Genomic DNA, 18862 nt, shown 5'->3' on the forward strand with positions numbered 1-18862 from the left:
CTTGTGGTAAAGTGAAACCCACTTAGTGTTCGCCATTAGAACATTCTTGTTCTGTGTGTATTGGTCAGGTTGTTTTTTTTTATTTAATCTGCTGCATTGCTCTATAGCTAGGAAGATGATACCTTTATTTATTTAGTTTTTGTAAGTTCAAAGAAAAATTAAAATATGGAACCTGACATCAGCCTTAGTTTCTCTTGTATGTACTGCAAATGGATTGCTAGATAGAGAAATAATTAATCTAATTTCTTACAGTAAAGTGGAGGTAGTTTAGTTTGATACAGATAGGGSTTGCTTGTGTGTTTCCTTCTAAAGGTGGGTAGGAAGCTGTGCCCAAGCTGGAAGGTGAGTGGTCCAGGGGCCCTTGTGTCGKACACTGCCTGCTGGGTGCCTCGTATACTGCAGCCTGGGCCGTTGTGTGATGTGAGTAGTGAGAGAACAGCAGTGGGAAGAGGTTTAGAAGTGATGCTCCTTAGTACATCAGATTTGTTCTAGCGATTAAATTGTATTTTTTCTTTTTTGGAATGAAGGATGTCCTTACCTACCAATCCCAGAAAAAAGGCCACTTGTCTTGAAAGGGTGCGTTCAGTAGCCTTTCAGTATGGCAGGCACTGTGTCCGCAGGTCACTTTTTCTGTAGGTATGTATTTTTCAAAATCCTGCTGTGGGGTCTTTGAAAATTCTGCCCTGTAAAAACAGGTTGCTCTTTTTTTTCTGTGTGTGCTTTCAAGGAGTGTTAAGACTTTGAAAACTGACTGTTTTCCATAAGTTAATCTTTTATTATGCTGAAGTTAAAAGAAAGGGGAAAAATGAGATGTCTACAGCATTTAARACTTTATTTCATTTTTCCTCATWGTTTACATCATTAGCATGTGGTTTTGTGAGTAACACCTGGTTCAATCTGAAGTACTTATAAGTAGCTGGAAGTAATCCTTTAATGACCGTCCTTCAAACCCTTTGTCTTTCTCTGTGTAACCCTTGATTGCAGATAGGCTAGCAGATAGAAAGATGATTAGATGCACTCTTTGAGACTTTACCCTGCAGCTGAAAAACTGATCTACAACCTCTTAATCTGACTAAAATCCCAATCTGAATGTATTATATAGCAAATCAAGGATTTTAACACTGAGAGCCCTTCACTCCTTGTCCACTCATAGTATATGTGTATCTACCTTATTAGCTGGCAGTATAAATACAGATTAGGTGCAAGCACATAGTAATATTTCTGTTGAGTCAGCTGGGACACGTCATAGTGTTTATCTTAACTTTAGGGAGAAAACAATATCTGATCTGGCATGGAATCTGCTGTAGAAGATTACCACTTTGAAAACTGAAGAAATAGATATCAAGAGATTGTGCCAGYTCATGGCTTTCTGTTGTGCTTTTGTGGTATTTTTCACCAAAATTGTCTGAACTTTATGGGAACCTGGACTGCCATTTAGTTTGTCTGGGCAGTTGGAGGACATCTGGAGTTTGTAGTTATTCTACATGTACTTCGTGGGGTACTGTGAGTCTACAGGTAAGTGCTAACTAAGCACCAGTCCCAAAATATCTTCTCGAATTCTTGAAGAAAAGGTAAATGCAAARATAGTATTAATTTAATTTGAGCTTTAGGAAGTTAAGAGGTTGCTCTTTGTCCGCAATTTCTTGAAACAGGCTCTTTTTCTCCTTAGCTCACTTAGTTTTACTCTGTGCAAGACAAAAATCAGGCTTCAAAGTGTTTCTTTGCTGCTTGAAACAGCAAATGCCCCAGGCATAGTTTGGTGCATTTACCTTTCTTGCTGGCTGTGCCTCGCACTATTTTTGTCCGTGGGCACAGATGCTGTGGACTGTGTGAGCCAGGACAAACTTTCTGTGCCAGTAAAGCAAATGGTTGTAAAGTTCTGAAGGGTGCCCTGCCTCCCAGAGGCCCTTATTGTCCATTTTGAGCCCAGGTTACCTGATGTTGCAAATACTACAGCCTTTGGTACTGAAGGAATTTGTGTATAGGTGAGTTAACATCACTGCAGCAGCTTTTAATCCTCAGGTTACATAGGTCTTATTCCTGTCCTTGGACTAACCACKGCTTTGTGCAGCTGTTCAGGAAAATGGGTTGAGGAGCTGCTTTGCTTGTTTCACTTGCTGAAAATAAAATCAGGACAGCAAAACATGGAAGTCACCCATACCTCTTAGCTAGATCAGTCTGCTCTTTCTGTATGCTGACCAGCTGCACAAAGACTTTGCCCAGTGCAGTGAAGAACTGGAATGAGTGATGGGAGGCAGATTTGCCTAGGCTGGTTCTGCTGTTGAAGGAGTAAAATCTGGTGGCAGTAGGCTGTGATCTGCTGCATAGTGTGTCTGAAGTTCCCAAAGTCTTAAGCCTTCCCTTTCCAGCAATTACAAATCAGTAATTTCCTGACTTCACATCACTGTGATTGGTTGGCTGATTTTTTTTTTTTTACCAGAGAATGATAATTTCTAATGAATATTTAAAAGTATAGTTTTACTGGATAAAATATTGAGACTCCTTGGTTTAAGAACATGATGCTAATCTTTTTCTGCCTTTCATGATTGGATAGTAGTATTTGAGATTCAAGTTATTTTAAGATATTTCTCCCATTTGAGACTCTACATTGGCATTATTTTTGTGCTACATTATTCTCTTTTCTCTGTTCTCCCTAACAGAATATATATACATATATGTATGTATGTCTATGTATGTGTGTATGTATATGTATATGTGTATAACAGCTCGAGCAGTGGGCTTGCATGAGCCTCATAAAGATCAACAAGGCCAAGCACAAGGTGCTGCACCTGGGTTAGGGCATCCCCCAGTATCAGTGCAAGGGGACAGCAGATGGAACGGGGAGCAGCTCTGAGGACAAGGACTTGGGGCTACTGATAGATGAGAGGCTGAGCATGACCCGGCAATGTGCACTTACAGCCCAGWAAGCCAAATGTGTCCTGGGCTGCAAACAAAAGCAGCATGGGCAGCATGTCAGCAGAGGATTTTTGCCCCTCTTCTTCTCTCTGGTGAGACTCCACCTGGAGTGCTGTGTCCTGCTCTGGGGCCTCCAGCATAAGAAGGATGTAGACCTGCTGGAGCAGATGCAGAGGTGGCCATCAAGATGATGAGAGAGCTGGAGCACCTCTTTTATGAAGACGGATTGTGAGCTGGATCTACTCAGTCTGGAGGGGAAAAGGCTTCAGGGAGGCCTTATAGCTACCTTCCAGTGCCTCAAGGGGGCTGATGAGAAAGATGGGGAAAGACTTTTTAGTATGGCCTGTAGCAGTTGGAGGAATGGTTTTAGATGAAAGGAGGGTGGATTTATACTAGACGTAGGGAGGAAATGTTTTATGATGAGGGTGGTGAGGCACTGGCACCGGTTGTCYAGAGAAGTTGCAGAAGCATCATCCCTGGAAACATGCAAGGTCAGGTTGGATGGAACTCTAGAGCAAACCCATCTAGTTGCAGATGTCCTTGCTTGTTGCAGGGGGTTTGGACTAGATGACCATTAAGGCCCTTTCCAACCAAAACTGTCTGTGGCTCTCTATTGTCTGCTCTATTTAGGTAATACTTTCTGAAGGGGTAAAAGCATTTAATGTCATATACAATTTGTATAGAATTTTAAAATCTGTTTTTCTTGAAATCTGTTGTCTTTTCTTAGGTCCCCAAATACTTGTCACAACAGTGGAGTAAAGCTTCAGGAAGAGGTGAAGTGGGAAAACTAAGGATTGTCAAGTAAGCCTTTTTCTGTACATTTAATGGTTGCATTTCTTAGAAGAAGTTACCTGCAGTAAAATAARAATGTGTTGCACCTGTTGTAACACATAATCCTATTCCTTGCCAACAGTGTGCATATTTCTCTGGTACATGAGCAGTATTTGCTTGCTCAGTGATTAGGAATATAAATTGTCCAAATTTTACTGGGGAGTCGCTCTGTCCYATTGCATGATGTTTGATTTCCTAGCTTTAGAGAATCCTAACTGCAGAATTTTATTTTATTTACATGTGTTATTTTTCTGCTCCTGTTCTCACATGCTGATTTTTCCCATTTATTCTTGGGCATCAGCATGACAAAAAGTTTAGCAGCTCGGGAGTAAAGATTAATAACAAAATTAGAATTTGAATTTGCTTTTTTATCAGGAAAGCTGAACTTGAGAAATTAGGCTATGGAAACTTTGTTAATCATTATTTTAATATTTACGGATTTATTAAATATTACATATTTTCTCTTTCAGGAATCAAGGACGAACAGAAGTAAGTAATTGCTAAAGTTTATATTTTGAATTCTAAAAATGGTGCTGGTTTCTAATGTCACATACTTTTTGTTATGCCTCTAGTGAAGTGTTATACCATAGAAYAGGGAGGAGGGAATTCTGTTGGTAGCTGTGTCTGTAGATGCATGAGGTCTCTTTGTTCCCTCACTTTGTTTACCCATCTGAAAGCAGCAGTCATAGTAGTGACCTTCTCTTCAAACATTTTGAGATATGTTAGTACAARAGGCTAAGGAGAGTGCACAGGAAAAGCACACAGTGCTGGTCTGAAGTATCCCTCTTCGAGTTCCTGGCTGTGGCCTGTGTCTAGGGATTCTGATTATCCAGTCCCCCTTTCCTTAGCTTTTGCATTGAGCATACAGTGTAAACATGGCAAAATATTCTGGTTTGTATGCAATCCAGAAATCCTAGACTAATAACACTCCTTGTGGTACTTCACTTTTCCTGGAACTCAGCAGGCTGTGTGAAACATTTTTAAGCACTCATGCTGAGCAATGGCTGAAAACCTATTATGCRTTATATTTTAATATGTAAAATCAAATTATTCTCTGACTTCAGAACGAAGTAAGTTACAATTTTTTAAAAGTTCAGTAAATTTTATTAAGTACATGAAAGCTTTGAATTCTGTATTTCAACAAGATATCARTATGGAAGGACTCTTATGTCACTGTGTTTTTGAAGTAGAAATGTGCTATACTACGTGTGCTTTCTCTCTTTTTGCTTTCCCATAACTTGTGAAACAGTGTAATTGGATGTGTTTAGTAACACTGTGGCAWTTGTGACTGTTAGGTGTCATTTACTTTGAATGAAGAGCTTGCAAGCATCAATGATATTGGAGGAAAGCCTGCTTCAGTCAGTGCACCWAGGGAACATCCATTTCTTCTGCAAAGTGTGGGAGGACAGACCTTAACGGTGTTCACAGAAACTTCAGTAGGTAAGTTAGAATTAAAGTTGTTATGATTCSAATATGTCTGGTTTCAATAAATTCAGTGCTGTTAAAGACAGACTCAGAAGCAGGGTTTGGCTGTTTTGTTGTTTTCTGTGTAGATAACACTTGTAATTTTTTTGTGTCTGTCTGTTTTTTTTTGTGTGATTGAGCAACTGATTTAAGTTCTCCAGGGTTATCATGTACATTTCAGCTCTGGGTCTGCTGAAGAGAACAGAGAGMGCATGGAATGCAATACAGAGTGCAGTACATTGTGTACATTCTCCTTTAGGGTTTTTACTGAAAAAAAAAGTTTTCGTGTTCCCCTGTATTTTTTGTATGAACTAGTACTTGGTTTTTTTTTTCTCCTTGAATTTGTCTCTGCTGGAAATATAGTTTTATAAGAATGCTGKTTTTTCCTCTGTCCATTTTAAAAATTTAATCAGTTAAAAATATTGCATTTCTTAGCAACTAGAAAATGTTTTTTGAGGACCATGGATCTACCAAGTAGAAGTTAATTATATTAACTGGGAGCAAAGGATGGTTAGTGGCATGAAAAATGATTKCAATGCAGCACTGAATAAGCATAGACCCTGTCAAAATTGTTTTTGCTTGAGACTGGCAAGCATAACATGCAGTCAGTGAGTTTTCCTGGATCTGATTTAAATGCAAAGGGGCTAAAATCTTTTGCTGTTGCGTGTAAGTTGATGTTGACAGTACAATCAAAAATATACTTTATTGTGCTCTTCTTGCCTGATTTTTTTTTGCTTTTAAGAACGAATATGACACAAATTCTAGTCAGATTTCTTACAGGCACCATGTTTCTGAAGTCACATTCATGTGCTTAAATGTGTAGATATGTTTTGAGCTTCACGTTCAATGTCAACAAATTTCAAAGTGAACTATGGCTAGCGTGAAAGCAGGTGTCTGAAGAGTGGACTGTAAGGATGTCCCAATTGAAAAAATGGCTGCTATTCTATTTGATACCAGAAAATTCCCATGGAAAAAAACCACTATATTGACCATGGAAGAACACTCAATAAAAACTTACACATTTTTTCATGTCAGTCAATTCATAGTAAGGCAGTCATAGGAAATTGAAATTCATTCATTCTTATATTCACAGACCAGTATTTGTCTTGATATTATAATTAACATATTTTTTTCTGAAAAGCATCTTGTTTCTTTTCCTTTTTTAAACTGCACCACGTAATACCAGCAATATGTTGGTTTGAACCTTGGGACTGGTTCAACTGTATGGYATGGAACTGCAGATGCCATGCGTTTGGAATGGTGCAATTGAAGAAACTATACAGATGAAATATGGATGAAAATGTGCTTCATGCACTATTGCTCTCAAACAAAACCCTTCTTGAGGACTGACTTATAATGGGACAATTGGCATATAGCAGTTGGGTTTGTTTTGTACAGGGTGGGTTTTTTATTGATTGTGRGTTTGTGATTTGTTCCGTCTTCCACCCTTTCTTCCGAGCACACTGAATGCACTAAGATCTATTCTCTGTGTAGTCCTTCCTTGGGATCCTTATGTTGTAGTGACTGTATTTTTGATGACCTTTCTGAAATACATGGTGATCTTGGAAGATGCTGTAGGGAGTTTACGTATTCTGGATAATTCAGCATTTAACCTTGACTCATCAGGTCTCTTAGAGCAAGCAAAGAAGATCAAATTTGACAAGTAATTTAATATTTTCTTCATTGTGTAATTTCTAGTCTTCTGAATGGATTTTCTGTTGGTTTTGTTTTGCTTCTTAAATGAACTTGCTTCTACTATTTGTAGTATTGGAAGAATCCKTTAGTTTTTTCACTGTAAACATCTGCATCTATGGTGGTCTCATATTAATGGGCAGCAGTAGGCTCTTCTGAGGCTTATGAATTGCAGTTTCTTGCCATTGCTCTTCTTCAGTGTGTATCTTGAGCTAATATAAAGCAGGATAAAGTGGCTCTCATCCCAGATACTGTTAAAAATGTGGCCTAAGCTGGCTTTCACACCTGCTGCATCTTTCGTATGGATTAACTCTGGGGTTTTTCCCATTTCTTTTTGTCCACTTTTCTATATTTTGACATAGCCCCAGTGAATAATAAATACTCAGTACTCTGAAAGTACTGAAACTCTGGTAGTTGCAAAGTCTCCTTACTTCCTTTGCATGGCTGTTGCMCGAGTGAGATATTGCATTGTCTTCATTGCTGGGCAGATCACTGAGGCTTGTGGTGGCGTTTCTGAACAGGAGTGTAGCTAAGCTGTGGGAAGCATGGCTTCCGTCATGTCTGCAGAGGGATCCAAAGTACACTTGTCTCTTGCTGTCTAGGTCTTGCTGTCTAGGCTGGTTTTGGTATTATTTCTGCATTAAATAGGAACTACATTCTGTTCCATAAACATCACCATATGTACATCAACAGTTGCTATGCAACAAGGCTATTTGTGCTTCCAGTCATTTTATCTTATCTTTGTCATCAGCTATCATAGCTGTAATTTTTTTGGCGGGTGAAAAGCAGAGGATTTTGCATATATTTTAATGTGTCTTATTGAACAAAATTATTCTTATATGCATATAGCTAGAAACTATCTAGGGGCAATTCGTGTGCCTGATACATAGGGTTTGGTTGAAATTGTTACCTGAGCAGACACTCGAACATAAAACACTCTAAAATTGTAACCTGGCAGACACTCTTAACATAAGAGAATGCTGTAATTTAACAGTTTCTTTCTTGGTTGAATGAATGGGAAGATACTTTTGTTAAACATTTATCAGCAAAGTTTTCTGATTGTGTTTTCTGATTATCATTTTTCTGATATGCTTAATTTTTCTGCCAGTTTAGGTTTCTGGATCTTAATATAAATAAAAAATGCAGCTTTGTTAGAGATAATGATAAAAGTTTCATACTGAGCTTTTGGAAAAATATGCTACTAATATGACTTGTGAAAACACAGACTTTGGCAGTCAGTTGTGTCCCAGACTGTAAAGGACTGATGGGTGGAGGAGAAGATTTTACACTGTAGACACAAATAAAGTATAAGATATTTCTGTAAAGTTGGATGAGATGATTCATTTTATTTAAATTTTGAATATATCTTCACAACTCCCCCTTCATAAGTGGGATTGCCGTAATGTCTATTTTCGTGTCTTTAAATTCCCTTCCATCTTACTGAAAGTAAAAACTGTTCAGAGAATTCCATTGACATAACACATACCAGAGCTTTGCTTCTGAGCAGCATTCATGCGTGGATTSTCATACTGTTTCATGCTTCACAGAACATTGCTGGCTTTTAATATTTTGTTTTTCTTCAGTTTCCTGAGCCTTCTCTCCTTCAGAAATTCAATTAATGACATTCAATTTTTTTTGTKTTCTTGTTCATTAATACATGCAAATCTGCCTATATACCCTAAAACAGCTTATTTCTTCCCACATTCCGTGAAAATTCTCCCATTGTTTTGAATTGTTGTTTTTTTTTCCTTTGAACAGCTTCTCATATATGAAAGGACCTTTTCTGAGTTTGTACRTGAATCACACCATATAACATACAACGTGCAATTTTATTTCAGTGAAAATGAATATTCAGTGGTTTTTTATTCTCTATTTTATATTTATGTATTTTTAAATATCAGCTGTATCCAGCCATTAAAGAAATGTGAGGGGGAAAACCCTAATGAAAATTTTTCATTAAACCCCAATAAAAAATTTTCATTAACTGCTTTAATTAAATTAATTCTTTAATTACGCTTATTTATTTTCAGTTAAGTATATTGTGCTCAGAATCTTGATGCCTTGTAATACTATTTCCAATTTTATTAGGTAAATGTYTGAATACTCAAATTCCTCATCAAACTCCTATTTAGAAATTAAACACCCTTGCTGTTCTGCTGTCTTAGTGCAGCCTGCTTACGAGTTTGTTATGTACCTGTCTACTTTTAACAGTGCTTTCCAATTGTCTCTGCTAAGGCTGTCACTTAAACTCGTATTCCAGTCTCCAGAATRTTTTGGGATCTAGCCTAATGCTTCTTTGTTCTATTATGTACTTCAGTCTTTTCTGGACTGTTAGCAGAAGCAGAAAACCTATCAGCAGCTTCATGATCAAAATAAATAGAAATAACAGCTGCCTATCAAATCCATGGCATTTATGCAAATTTCCAAATATWTTTGAGGATAATAAAGATGAAACCCTTGATCAGAAGAGGATAATTTGTGGCTCAAGCTAGTTTTATTGACAGACATCATTTTGATGGCTCAGAATTTTGTGTGTATTATTGTGACATGCAGTCCATTTGGAAAACAATTGCAGTTGCTTATATCACGCCCCTTCTCCATCTCAAAAAAAAGGGAAATTATTTAACTACTTCATATGCTTGTTGGAGGATTAGAAAAATATTGTGAAGCAGATTCAGCAGGCTGGCAGGGATARGCTAATTTTATTTTCATTTCTGTTATTAAAATTATAGACTCTTTGTTCCTGTACGAATTTAATATGGTCTGTTAGAATGGGCTCAGTGTGATTGGAATAGTCTTTTTGCCTACTTCATTGACTTAAATACTTCCCTTTTTTTCAGTCTCACTGATGTACATGTAAAAAACCAACACCCCATCACCACAACAGCAAAAACTCACTAACAACAAAAAACCCAACCAACCAACCAACCAACCCCAATCTGTTGATGTTTATCAGTGACATTTATCAACTCTTGCATATTAGGCTAAGCACCAGTAGTCTGCATTAATAAAATATATTAAGTAGACATAGTACAACTTCCTTTACCTTCTTCATTATATTAGTACTGAGAAGATTTTTAAAGCAGAGACTTGTGCYGTAATCATAACAAATCAGAGTTGTCTGATGATGAGGAAGAAAAAGGCCRCTTTTTTGCAAGACTTGAATTTTATCGGGCTTTTTTTCTTTGCCATTGAGGACAGATTCTGTTGACACATACAAACATAGCTCTCCCTGTAGACGTGATGTACTTTTATCGTTATTTGAATCAGAGATGCTCTTAGCATGTTCAAATGTGATGTCTTTGGCAATAGTTTTGGCGGGGTAGCTTTGCTCTTGCATTGAAACTGAGTTAAAAATTGAACAGCTTTAAGTCCAGTTGCATCTCACTTCTCAGTCCAGATAGGCATTCGTATCTTTACATATTTGTATGTTTTTCATTACATCCTCTCTGCTTCTTGTATGTACACTGAATGCTTTCATCATTAAGTTGCAGTTAAGTTAGGGTGTTGGTTGGTCATTTATTTTACATTATGCTGGAAATGTGCTACATGTGCACAAAAAATAACATCAGCAAGAAAATACATGCTTTTTTGCCATCAGGCTAACCTGGATGCATGTATGAAGTGGCAGGGATCTTTACTGATTTTGTGAATGCTCAAAGCTGGGAAGGGGCCATATAATGATGGTTTCTCATAGACAAAGCAAGTGTCTTCAGCTGCTAAGACTAATGACAGCCACCTGGTGTAAAGAAAGAAGGGGCTGTAAGGTACTGGGTTTTATGTTTCCATTTAGTACCCAGGCTCTCAAGTCATCTCAGTGAGAAAAGAGGGACAGAAGCCTTCAAAGCCATCAAGAATCAGTGGCAAGAAAAAGGTTTTCTGRAATAATTCTGTTTCCAGTTCCTTTAATACCCAGCCTGTAAATGGCAGAAATTATCAACCTAACTGAACTCGAAAATTACTCTCTGAGTTYGAGCGGTAATTCACTCTTGCCTGTAAGTAAATAGCCTGTAATGACAGCTGTAACTTGTCTGAGTTGAAAGCAAAGAACAAGTATGTTTTACCATTTCTAAMTGTGTTTCAGGGAAGTGAAAATGCTCTTTTTATTTTCTGCTTCAGAGGATGTGTGAAAAGGAGAAATATGAGAGGAACAGTCAAGTATAAGATTGACAAATTATTGTAGGGGTTTAATTTTGTAGGTCTGGTTTATAGGTTACAACTCAAATTACCACAATACATCTACTGGCTGCCATTTCTTGAAGTGTGGGATTGGAATTTCTTGCAGAAARATGTTTCTGAATCTGACTCTGCCATTCAGAGTGATAATTTTTTGCAAGTTGCTTTGGAACACTGTATTTGTTTCTCTTTCATACATACTTATGATTCTCTGCTGCGTGGTACAGGAGATGTTTCTGATTATATGAATTTGTTTTACTTGACAAGTACACATACTTGACAAAAAGTACCAGTGGTCTATAGTGCCATTTGAGGACATAGAGAGGAAAAAGCTTAAAGAAATAAATTTCTCCATGGCCTGTAGAAAGGGTAGAGAAGAGGTTGATCAAGGTCAAAAATTTACCTAATGCCAATTAAGAGCATTCTTTTACAGAATCTGGGTTATTTTTGTAATATACAAAAATATTTGTTTGTGTAGACTGACCAGTGAGTTAAGTGAATAATGTACATTGTTTGAGCATAATCCTATGACTAATTATGTATAAATGTGTAACTTTGTTCTCGCAGAGCTCAGTCAGATGTGTAATAGAGCTCTTTATTTCAGTTGTGAGCTTGGACACTAGAGGACTTTTCTTTTTGGTTACTCCTGGTAGTAAATTATTTCTCAGAAGGTAAATTTATAAACATTAAACAAGTCCAGTGTTTATGATTTTATCATAATTTATTGTTCTTTACTTTGCAACCCAATTTTTAGATATAATTTCAAATGATCAACACAGAAACATTATGATTCCTTTTCTGTTTATTTTTTTTCCAGAAAACCAATCAGAAGAAAAATCAGAAAGTGGCAGTGCGGGTGAGTATARACATTTTCTTTGAAGCACTTCAGAAATTACTTATGACTACAGCTTTTCTGTTATGCTTCTTAAGAAATTGGTAGATTTTTTTATGAAGTGTCTTTTTTGTTATATTTAGTAGAATATCATTACATTAAAAAATAACTTAATGAACTGTTTTTCTGCTGTGACCAAAGGTTTAAATCATTACTGTTTTTTATTTAAAAGAAGGGGAATAAAATGATGAAGGAGAGATTTAGAAATGTAATGTTCTTTGGAATGTTGTTTTAGATTTTTTAATATATTCCTCAACTTTTTGTTTTGTTTTGGYTTGTTGTCTGTCTTTCTTTAGTTTGAATTCTTTTATTTTGATTGGAAAGATCTGTTGTTATTTGATCACAACTACATAAACTAAGAAGACATAAAAATAGTTCATAGAAAGTAGGATTATTTTGATGCACACAGATTAAATAGTATTGGGACTGGAGTGGCATTTGTAAGTSGTAATGGCACAGATGTGAGATGGCTCCTGTGAAAGATGTGAAAGACTTTCAAACCCCTACTTTTCTTAAAAACATTTCCTAAACGTAAGTCTAATACTAATGGGTGTTTAAAATGTCTTCTTGAAAGTACTTTTGGGACACTTAAATGTGGAGGCTTTTTCTGGTATCTGACTTCTTTGAATTGCATTCAGCATCAATATTGTCAAAAATGTATAGTTTCTGTCTGGCTAGAAGTAGGGGTTGGTTTTGTTTCCTCTGGYAGGGGATTTTTTGTTAAATGGAGATTACCCCTATTACACTGGCCTAAGCACTTCAGAAGACTGCTGTTAGGAGTGTTATAGTCTGCAGACTTGTACTGAGTCCAAGGTGTGTTTTATAGCTTGCAATTCTTCTCAGTTACTAGGTAAAACCTGTTCACTCTGATTCTTTCTCAGTYGTGGTGGGGTTTAAGATAAGTTAAATCTTATCTTGAATGAACTTACTTCCTWGAGATTAGTATTTTATACCACTTGAAAACAGATTCATTGCTGTGTGATGTCTCATGTAAATCAGATGTTGAGTTTTTAACTGGTAAGATGAATCAGAATTTTGATACTTCCATTTAGTTGGGTTTTTAGCTGTTGGGTTGTGCCCTTGGTTTTGCTTGGCTTTTGTGGCTTATTTTGTTTTGGTTTGTGTTTGAATGGTTGAATTGTCTGTGCTTCACTCTTGGTGCCTCCTCCTTGTTCTGTGAATGTTGTGTAAGATGGCCACGTGCTTAGTTGTTTGTATTTTTGCTTCGACCAGAAGAATGAACTATTGCATGCTGTGGGCTGTTTAAATATGCTGACAAGACAAATGCTAAACCCATTTGATGGAATCTAACTGGTTGTGGATTCACTTTCTGAGTGATGGTAGTTAGTTACCCTGGAGCATATAAAGGAGGACTCCCAGTGATCAGTTACACTATTTGCTTACTTACTTTTTTTTTCTCAAAATCATTGTGGAACTGAGATGACCTTTTCCAAACTACCTCTCAAGTAATTCAGGTTATTTAGTGCTTAATTTTTCTGTTAATCTACTGTATCTTGGCCTACATCAAGTACTTTTGAGGCAAGGGTGGTGTCTCTTGTGTATTAATTTAGCATGTTAGCATAACAAGATCCTTTTGGGTATACTGTAGTAAAAATATGTAAGGTTTACTCATATTTAGTAAGTAAAGAAAGTAAATGGGATATGACATTCCGAAATTATTTGGTTTACTTGCTTAAAAAATTTTTACATTGATGAGGTGCTGTCAAACTTTAGGATTTATTATATTGTAAATCATTAGTATTATGTATGACATTTTTAATCACATTTTTTTGTGGGGATAGTTGTAAACCACTTAAAAAAGGCATGATAGTACCAGTGTTGCTATTCTACATCATACTATTTGAGAGAGACGGTGTGATCCTGGATCAGACCAAAGGTCATCTTGCTGGTGTCCTGCCCGCAGTGGTGGTTGATAGTAGATGCCTTGAGATGAGTGTAAGAACAGTGTAGAAGCACAATGGTATCTTCCCAAAATACTTACTGTAGAATGATAGAAYAGTTTGGTTTGAAAGRGACCTTTAAAGCTCACCTAGTCCAGTCACCCTGCAATGAGCAGGGGCATCTTCAACTAAAACAGGTGGCTCAGACCATTGTCCAACCTGACCTGGAACATTTCCAGAGCTGGGGCACCTGCCATCTCTCTGGGTAACCTGTTCCAGCTTCTTCTAGCCTTTAATGATTCACAGCTCAGGGAGTTCCAGAACCAGAAGCGATGTTTTACTTAACAGGACCTCATGGATTTTCCTTTTATGAAGTGTCACTGTTGGTTGAACCCATGTAAATCATTAGTATCTATAATATCTCAAATGGTGGTTACAGTCAAAATATTCAGGAATAAAGACATACATGAAACAAGTTTACTTATACTAAATTTGAGTTTCTATTGAATTTTATWATTTTGGATCACTTTTTCCATACAGAAATCCTATTTGTTTAGAGCTTATGATGAGCGGTGCTTGGTGATTCAACCAGTGTTGTTTAGTGCCTGAAGGCTGATTTATGCTAAAAGTGAAAGAAGTGTAGCAAATTGCACACTCAGATAAAGGAAAAGAGAAATGAGGATTGTCTTTACTTGGTTCTATATGAGGATGAGCAAGCGATTTAAATCCAAATATGTGTATGTAGCTCTTGTTTGTTTATGGCGTTGCTTGCACCTACCTGTAAGTGCTGTCAGTGGCRACAGAAGCTGTGAAAACCGAGCATTTGTGCCAATATGAAGTGTGACCTGCTCCCCCCAATAAAAATACTCAGAAGCTRCTGCTCTGAGCCTGTGTAGTCTGCTGAGAATTATATAGTAAAGAAATGCATTCTCATGTAAGAGCAAATGCACTGGTGTAAGTGCATTACATGGACGTTGCATGGGCAACAACTGAGTATATAATGTTGCCTAAGCTTGGACCATGTAGACAGACAGTGTAGGGTGAACTTAGTATTAAAATGTTACCAATTTTAACTTTAGACATGAATACACAATACTTGAACTGTTCGTAGATTCCATTTCCCTAATTTCTTGATATTGCAGCAAAACAAAGGGATTCACATGTTGATTATATATGGGTTGGAATATTTGAAATTGATTGTAAGCATGATGTTAAGCACCGAGCTGCATGTAATAAAATCAGCATTTTTTTTTAAAGACAGAGTTCTTACGTTATAACAAGGGACGGTATAATGTTGCTAAATGTACATTTGATTTTATCCTCTTTCAAGTGGTCAGCATATGTTAATTACACCTCAGAAGTGAAACTCTGACTGAAAAGTGATTGTCAGGAGGAATAAAACAGTAATTTTTAATTTAAATATACTAGCTTGCAACTCAGTGTTGAAGATAATTTAGATGCAGACTCTACCATTTTCAAGCCACAGAAACAGTTTCTGTCTTGGAAATATAACTGGGTTTGTTGGCAGATAAATGCAACACAGTTTAAAATACAAGCTTCTCAGTAGCTTTCCAGGAGCCATAATCAGTATGGGACTCCATTTGTAGCTGCTGAAACATAAAAAGAAGCAACGATTCATGCTTCAAGGTATATGTCATCAAGACCTATGGTACTGGTTACAATAAATACTGTGGAAGAACAGGGAAGGTGCAGTGGTAGAATAGCRAAAGGATATGGGTATAATGTAGGTCAGCATTAACTGGAGTGAAATTTTTTGAGGATTTTCATAGATGTCCTTGGTGTCCTTAGAGTCTGGCTATTTATTTTAGTATATTGTATGAATAGCCTAACATTTATGTTTGAAAAACTAATCTATTTATTGTCATACAGTCCCTATCCTGAGAACAGAGCCTGATACAAAACAGTGGGAGTTAATTTCATGACCATATTTTGTCCTTCTATGATGTCCATGTCTAGCTTGTTGAAGTACTGAACTAATCAGAAATGTGCTTTTGGCTTGTACTAGAGTTCTTGGTTTCCCTTACAACTCTTGAGGAATCCCAGAAATCTTAGYCATGCTTGGAATTGCGGATCATGACTTCACAAACTGTGTTTGTCTTCTGTGAAGGATTTTGCTGATTATTGCAATTCRCCCACCTACCAGCATGATTACATTTGATGGGTTCAGACCTTTGGAATATTGCAAATTGAGAGCCTTGGATGATGGATCCCAGAGGCATCAATGACAATCTGATGTTTGCCATCTTGGCCAGTACAAGACTAACATGTAGCAGTCAGTTTCAAAGTAAATATAATGAGGTGGTTTGCACTCAGAATGTAATTGAGTCACTGAATTCCTTGACAGCAGATGTGGATATGAAGGTGATATTTGCTAAAGGCTTACATAACCTTAGAGGAGACCAAAGGGATATGAAAGACCATCGAATGTCAGAATGGTTTGGGTTGCCTTAAAGACTTTAAAGATCATGTGGTTCCAACCCCCCCACTGCCATGTGCAGGGACACCTTCCACTAGACCAGATTGCTCAAACCTGGCCTGGAGCACTTCCATGGATGGGGTATCTACAACTTTTCTGTGCAACCTGTTTGTTCCAGTTTTTAACCACCTTCACAGTAAAGAATTTCTTCCTAATATGTAATCTAAATCTGCCCTTCTTGTCTTTAAAGTATTTGTCCCTTGTCCTATTATTACATGCCCTTGTCAAAAATGTCTCTCCTGTAGTCCCCTTTAGGTACTAGAATGTGCTTTAGGATTTCCCTGGAGCCTTCTCTTCTCCGGGCTGAAAACCCAAGTCTCAGCCTGTGTTCATAGGGGAGGTGCTCCAGCCCTCTGATCACCTTTGTGGACCTTCTCTGGACYTGCTCCAACAGATCTATGTCCTTGTGCTGGGGGCCTCAGAGCTGGAGGCAGTATTCCATGTGGGGTTTCAAGAGAATGGAGAGGGGCAGAATCACCTCCCTTGACCTGCTGGCCATTCCTCTTTCAATGCAGCTCAGGATATGATTGACTTTCTGGGCTGTGAGCTCATGTTGCTGGGTTATGTTGAGCTTCTCATCAACCAAAATCCACCAAAGGGGACTAAGATTGACAGCACTACTGATTTGAGCRACCCCAAGCCACAAAAACCAGGTGGACACTGAGATGCATGCCTGGTAGGAGAATCATACATGGCAGCACTGTGCTTAGGTTTCTTCATAGAAGTCAACTGTGACCACTTTGCTGGAGTCATGGTACTGAGCAAAGCTGATCTTTAGTGTGATCCAGTACTGTTACACTCAGGTTCTGCTTACCCCTTCTCCCCGCTGTGTTTTTTTTTCTCCCCTTTTTTTTTTTGTACTATTGTTACACAGTTTCCACCAGGGATAGGTAAAGTTTCTTTTTTTTTAACCGTGGAGATAACTTTTTGGGAGAAGGCAATTAAAGCAAAGGCAAAACCAGCTCTTCTAATGCTGTGTGTAGTCATTTCTCTTTGCTTTTGATAGCTGCAGCTACAAGAACATTGGAAGCAGTAGTGCAGTAGGAGGACCTGAGCTTTCTGTATGCTCGAGTTTGGAAACAGTCTAGCAAAGCTCATTTTGTGCTCATCTTGAGTTATCAGGCTTTTCCATCCCCAGCATTTTGCCARTGGCAGTGGTCATACAGGAGCAGGAGCAGTTTGTAGTTGTGCTGCAGCATACTGCCTTACTCATGCAGGTTGTGTAGGGGTTTCTGTTCTGTGCTCTGTGGGCAAACCCAGGAATCATAATCTTGGCATGGCAGAAAAGTCTTGTGGAGGTGTACTTTTATCATTATATGGGAAAGCATAAGATACCTGACATGTTAGATTTTTGCCCTGTTGGGAAGGGACTTTATTTGCTGTTCATTTTAGAAAATGTGTTGGAAATGTCACAGGACCTGGCAGTGCTGCAGGCTTTAGATAATGTTAGTATTGATAAGACTTCTAACCTGAGAGTACTTTTTTCTCTCTTGAGCTAATTCTTATCMACCTGGCTGGCAGTACCTTTAATTTGTATCCTCTGAGATTACCAGTTTGAGCATTAAGGAAACGTACTGCTTTATCCCTAATACTTGCCCAAAGCCTTGCTTAAATAGTGGAGAGGCAATAAATGACTTGTTTTACGGTGTTACAGTTACCAGTTACACTGGTGTTACAGTTGCTTGTTCTGTTTACATTTTTTCATGCTTAGGCTGTTCATTGCTAGTTTGTTTGCGTATTTTTTGATTCCTAATTAAGGAGTCTGTGCCAACCTCTGACCTGTTATTTTTTTTTTTTTTTCGTGTCATCTGTTCGCTATGGTACAAAATGTAGAACCTCCTATGAGCTAACAAATAACTTTCTGTGGAGCTGCAGTGGAAGGTTTGTAGCTTGAAGTTTTCTATTAATAATTTTAAAAAAAGTCTCTGACTTCTCCTACAGTAAATTGCCTCTTTGAAACCTGGCATATCAAAAGCAAAAAGAGAATTTTGTAAGTTTTTTCCCCATTATTTACTTATCAATTTCAGGATTATTAGACATTATTTGTGTTGTACAACCTAAGTGTTGCACTGTATGGGCATCTGTCTTTAAGCTGACACTGAGTGACCCTGAGTCCCTTTCTCTTCATCTCATTGTKCTCATGGGCTCTCTCACCACATTTCTCCCTCCCATCTTCACAGTGTCCATCCAGCACTGCAAACTTCCACGATCATCAGACTCCAGACTCTAGCAAGCCTCTTGGAACCTCATCTTCCTGGGCCATTTCCCCAGCAAGGAGCCTTAGGTTTTAAAATCTGAATTCTCATCTCTTTGATGTGCTTCTGCAGCTGGTTAAGTGCCACCCCTTTACATAGAATGCCAAATATCTCTCTGGGAGCTGTGAAGTAGAAAACCTTCTGCTTCGTTTTGARCAGGTTTTTCATACCTGGAAAAAAGCTGCTGCTGAAAGTTCAGTTGTGTCAAAGGAAAAAAAAAAAAAAAAAAAAAAAAAAA

At 37.7% G+C, this 18862-nt stretch overlaps 1 protein-coding gene across 1 annotated transcript in view; it reads left to right on the forward strand.

Moving 5' to 3' along the window:
• The window catches only part of GTF2F2 (general transcription factor IIF subunit 2), an 81098-nt gene that overhangs the window by 2990 nt on the left and 59246 nt on the right, over positions 1–18862 (forward strand). The window contains exons 2-5 of the mRNA XM_057374699.1: positions 3644–3717; positions 4218–4236; positions 5043–5187; positions 11897–11935. Coding sequence (XP_057230682.1) covers positions 3644–3717; positions 4218–4236; positions 5043–5187; positions 11897–11935 — 277 coding nt within the window. The remainder of the gene's footprint in view (positions 1–3643; positions 3718–4217; positions 4237–5042; positions 5188–11896; positions 11936–18862) is intronic.

This window comes from Malurus melanocephalus, unplaced genomic scaffold (genome assembly GCF_030028575.1).
Source record: "Malurus melanocephalus ecotype Western Australia unplaced genomic scaffold, MMel_1.1 scaffold_231, whole genome shotgun sequence".
Taxonomy (NCBI): Eukaryota; Metazoa; Chordata; class Aves; order Passeriformes; family Maluridae; genus Malurus; species Malurus melanocephalus.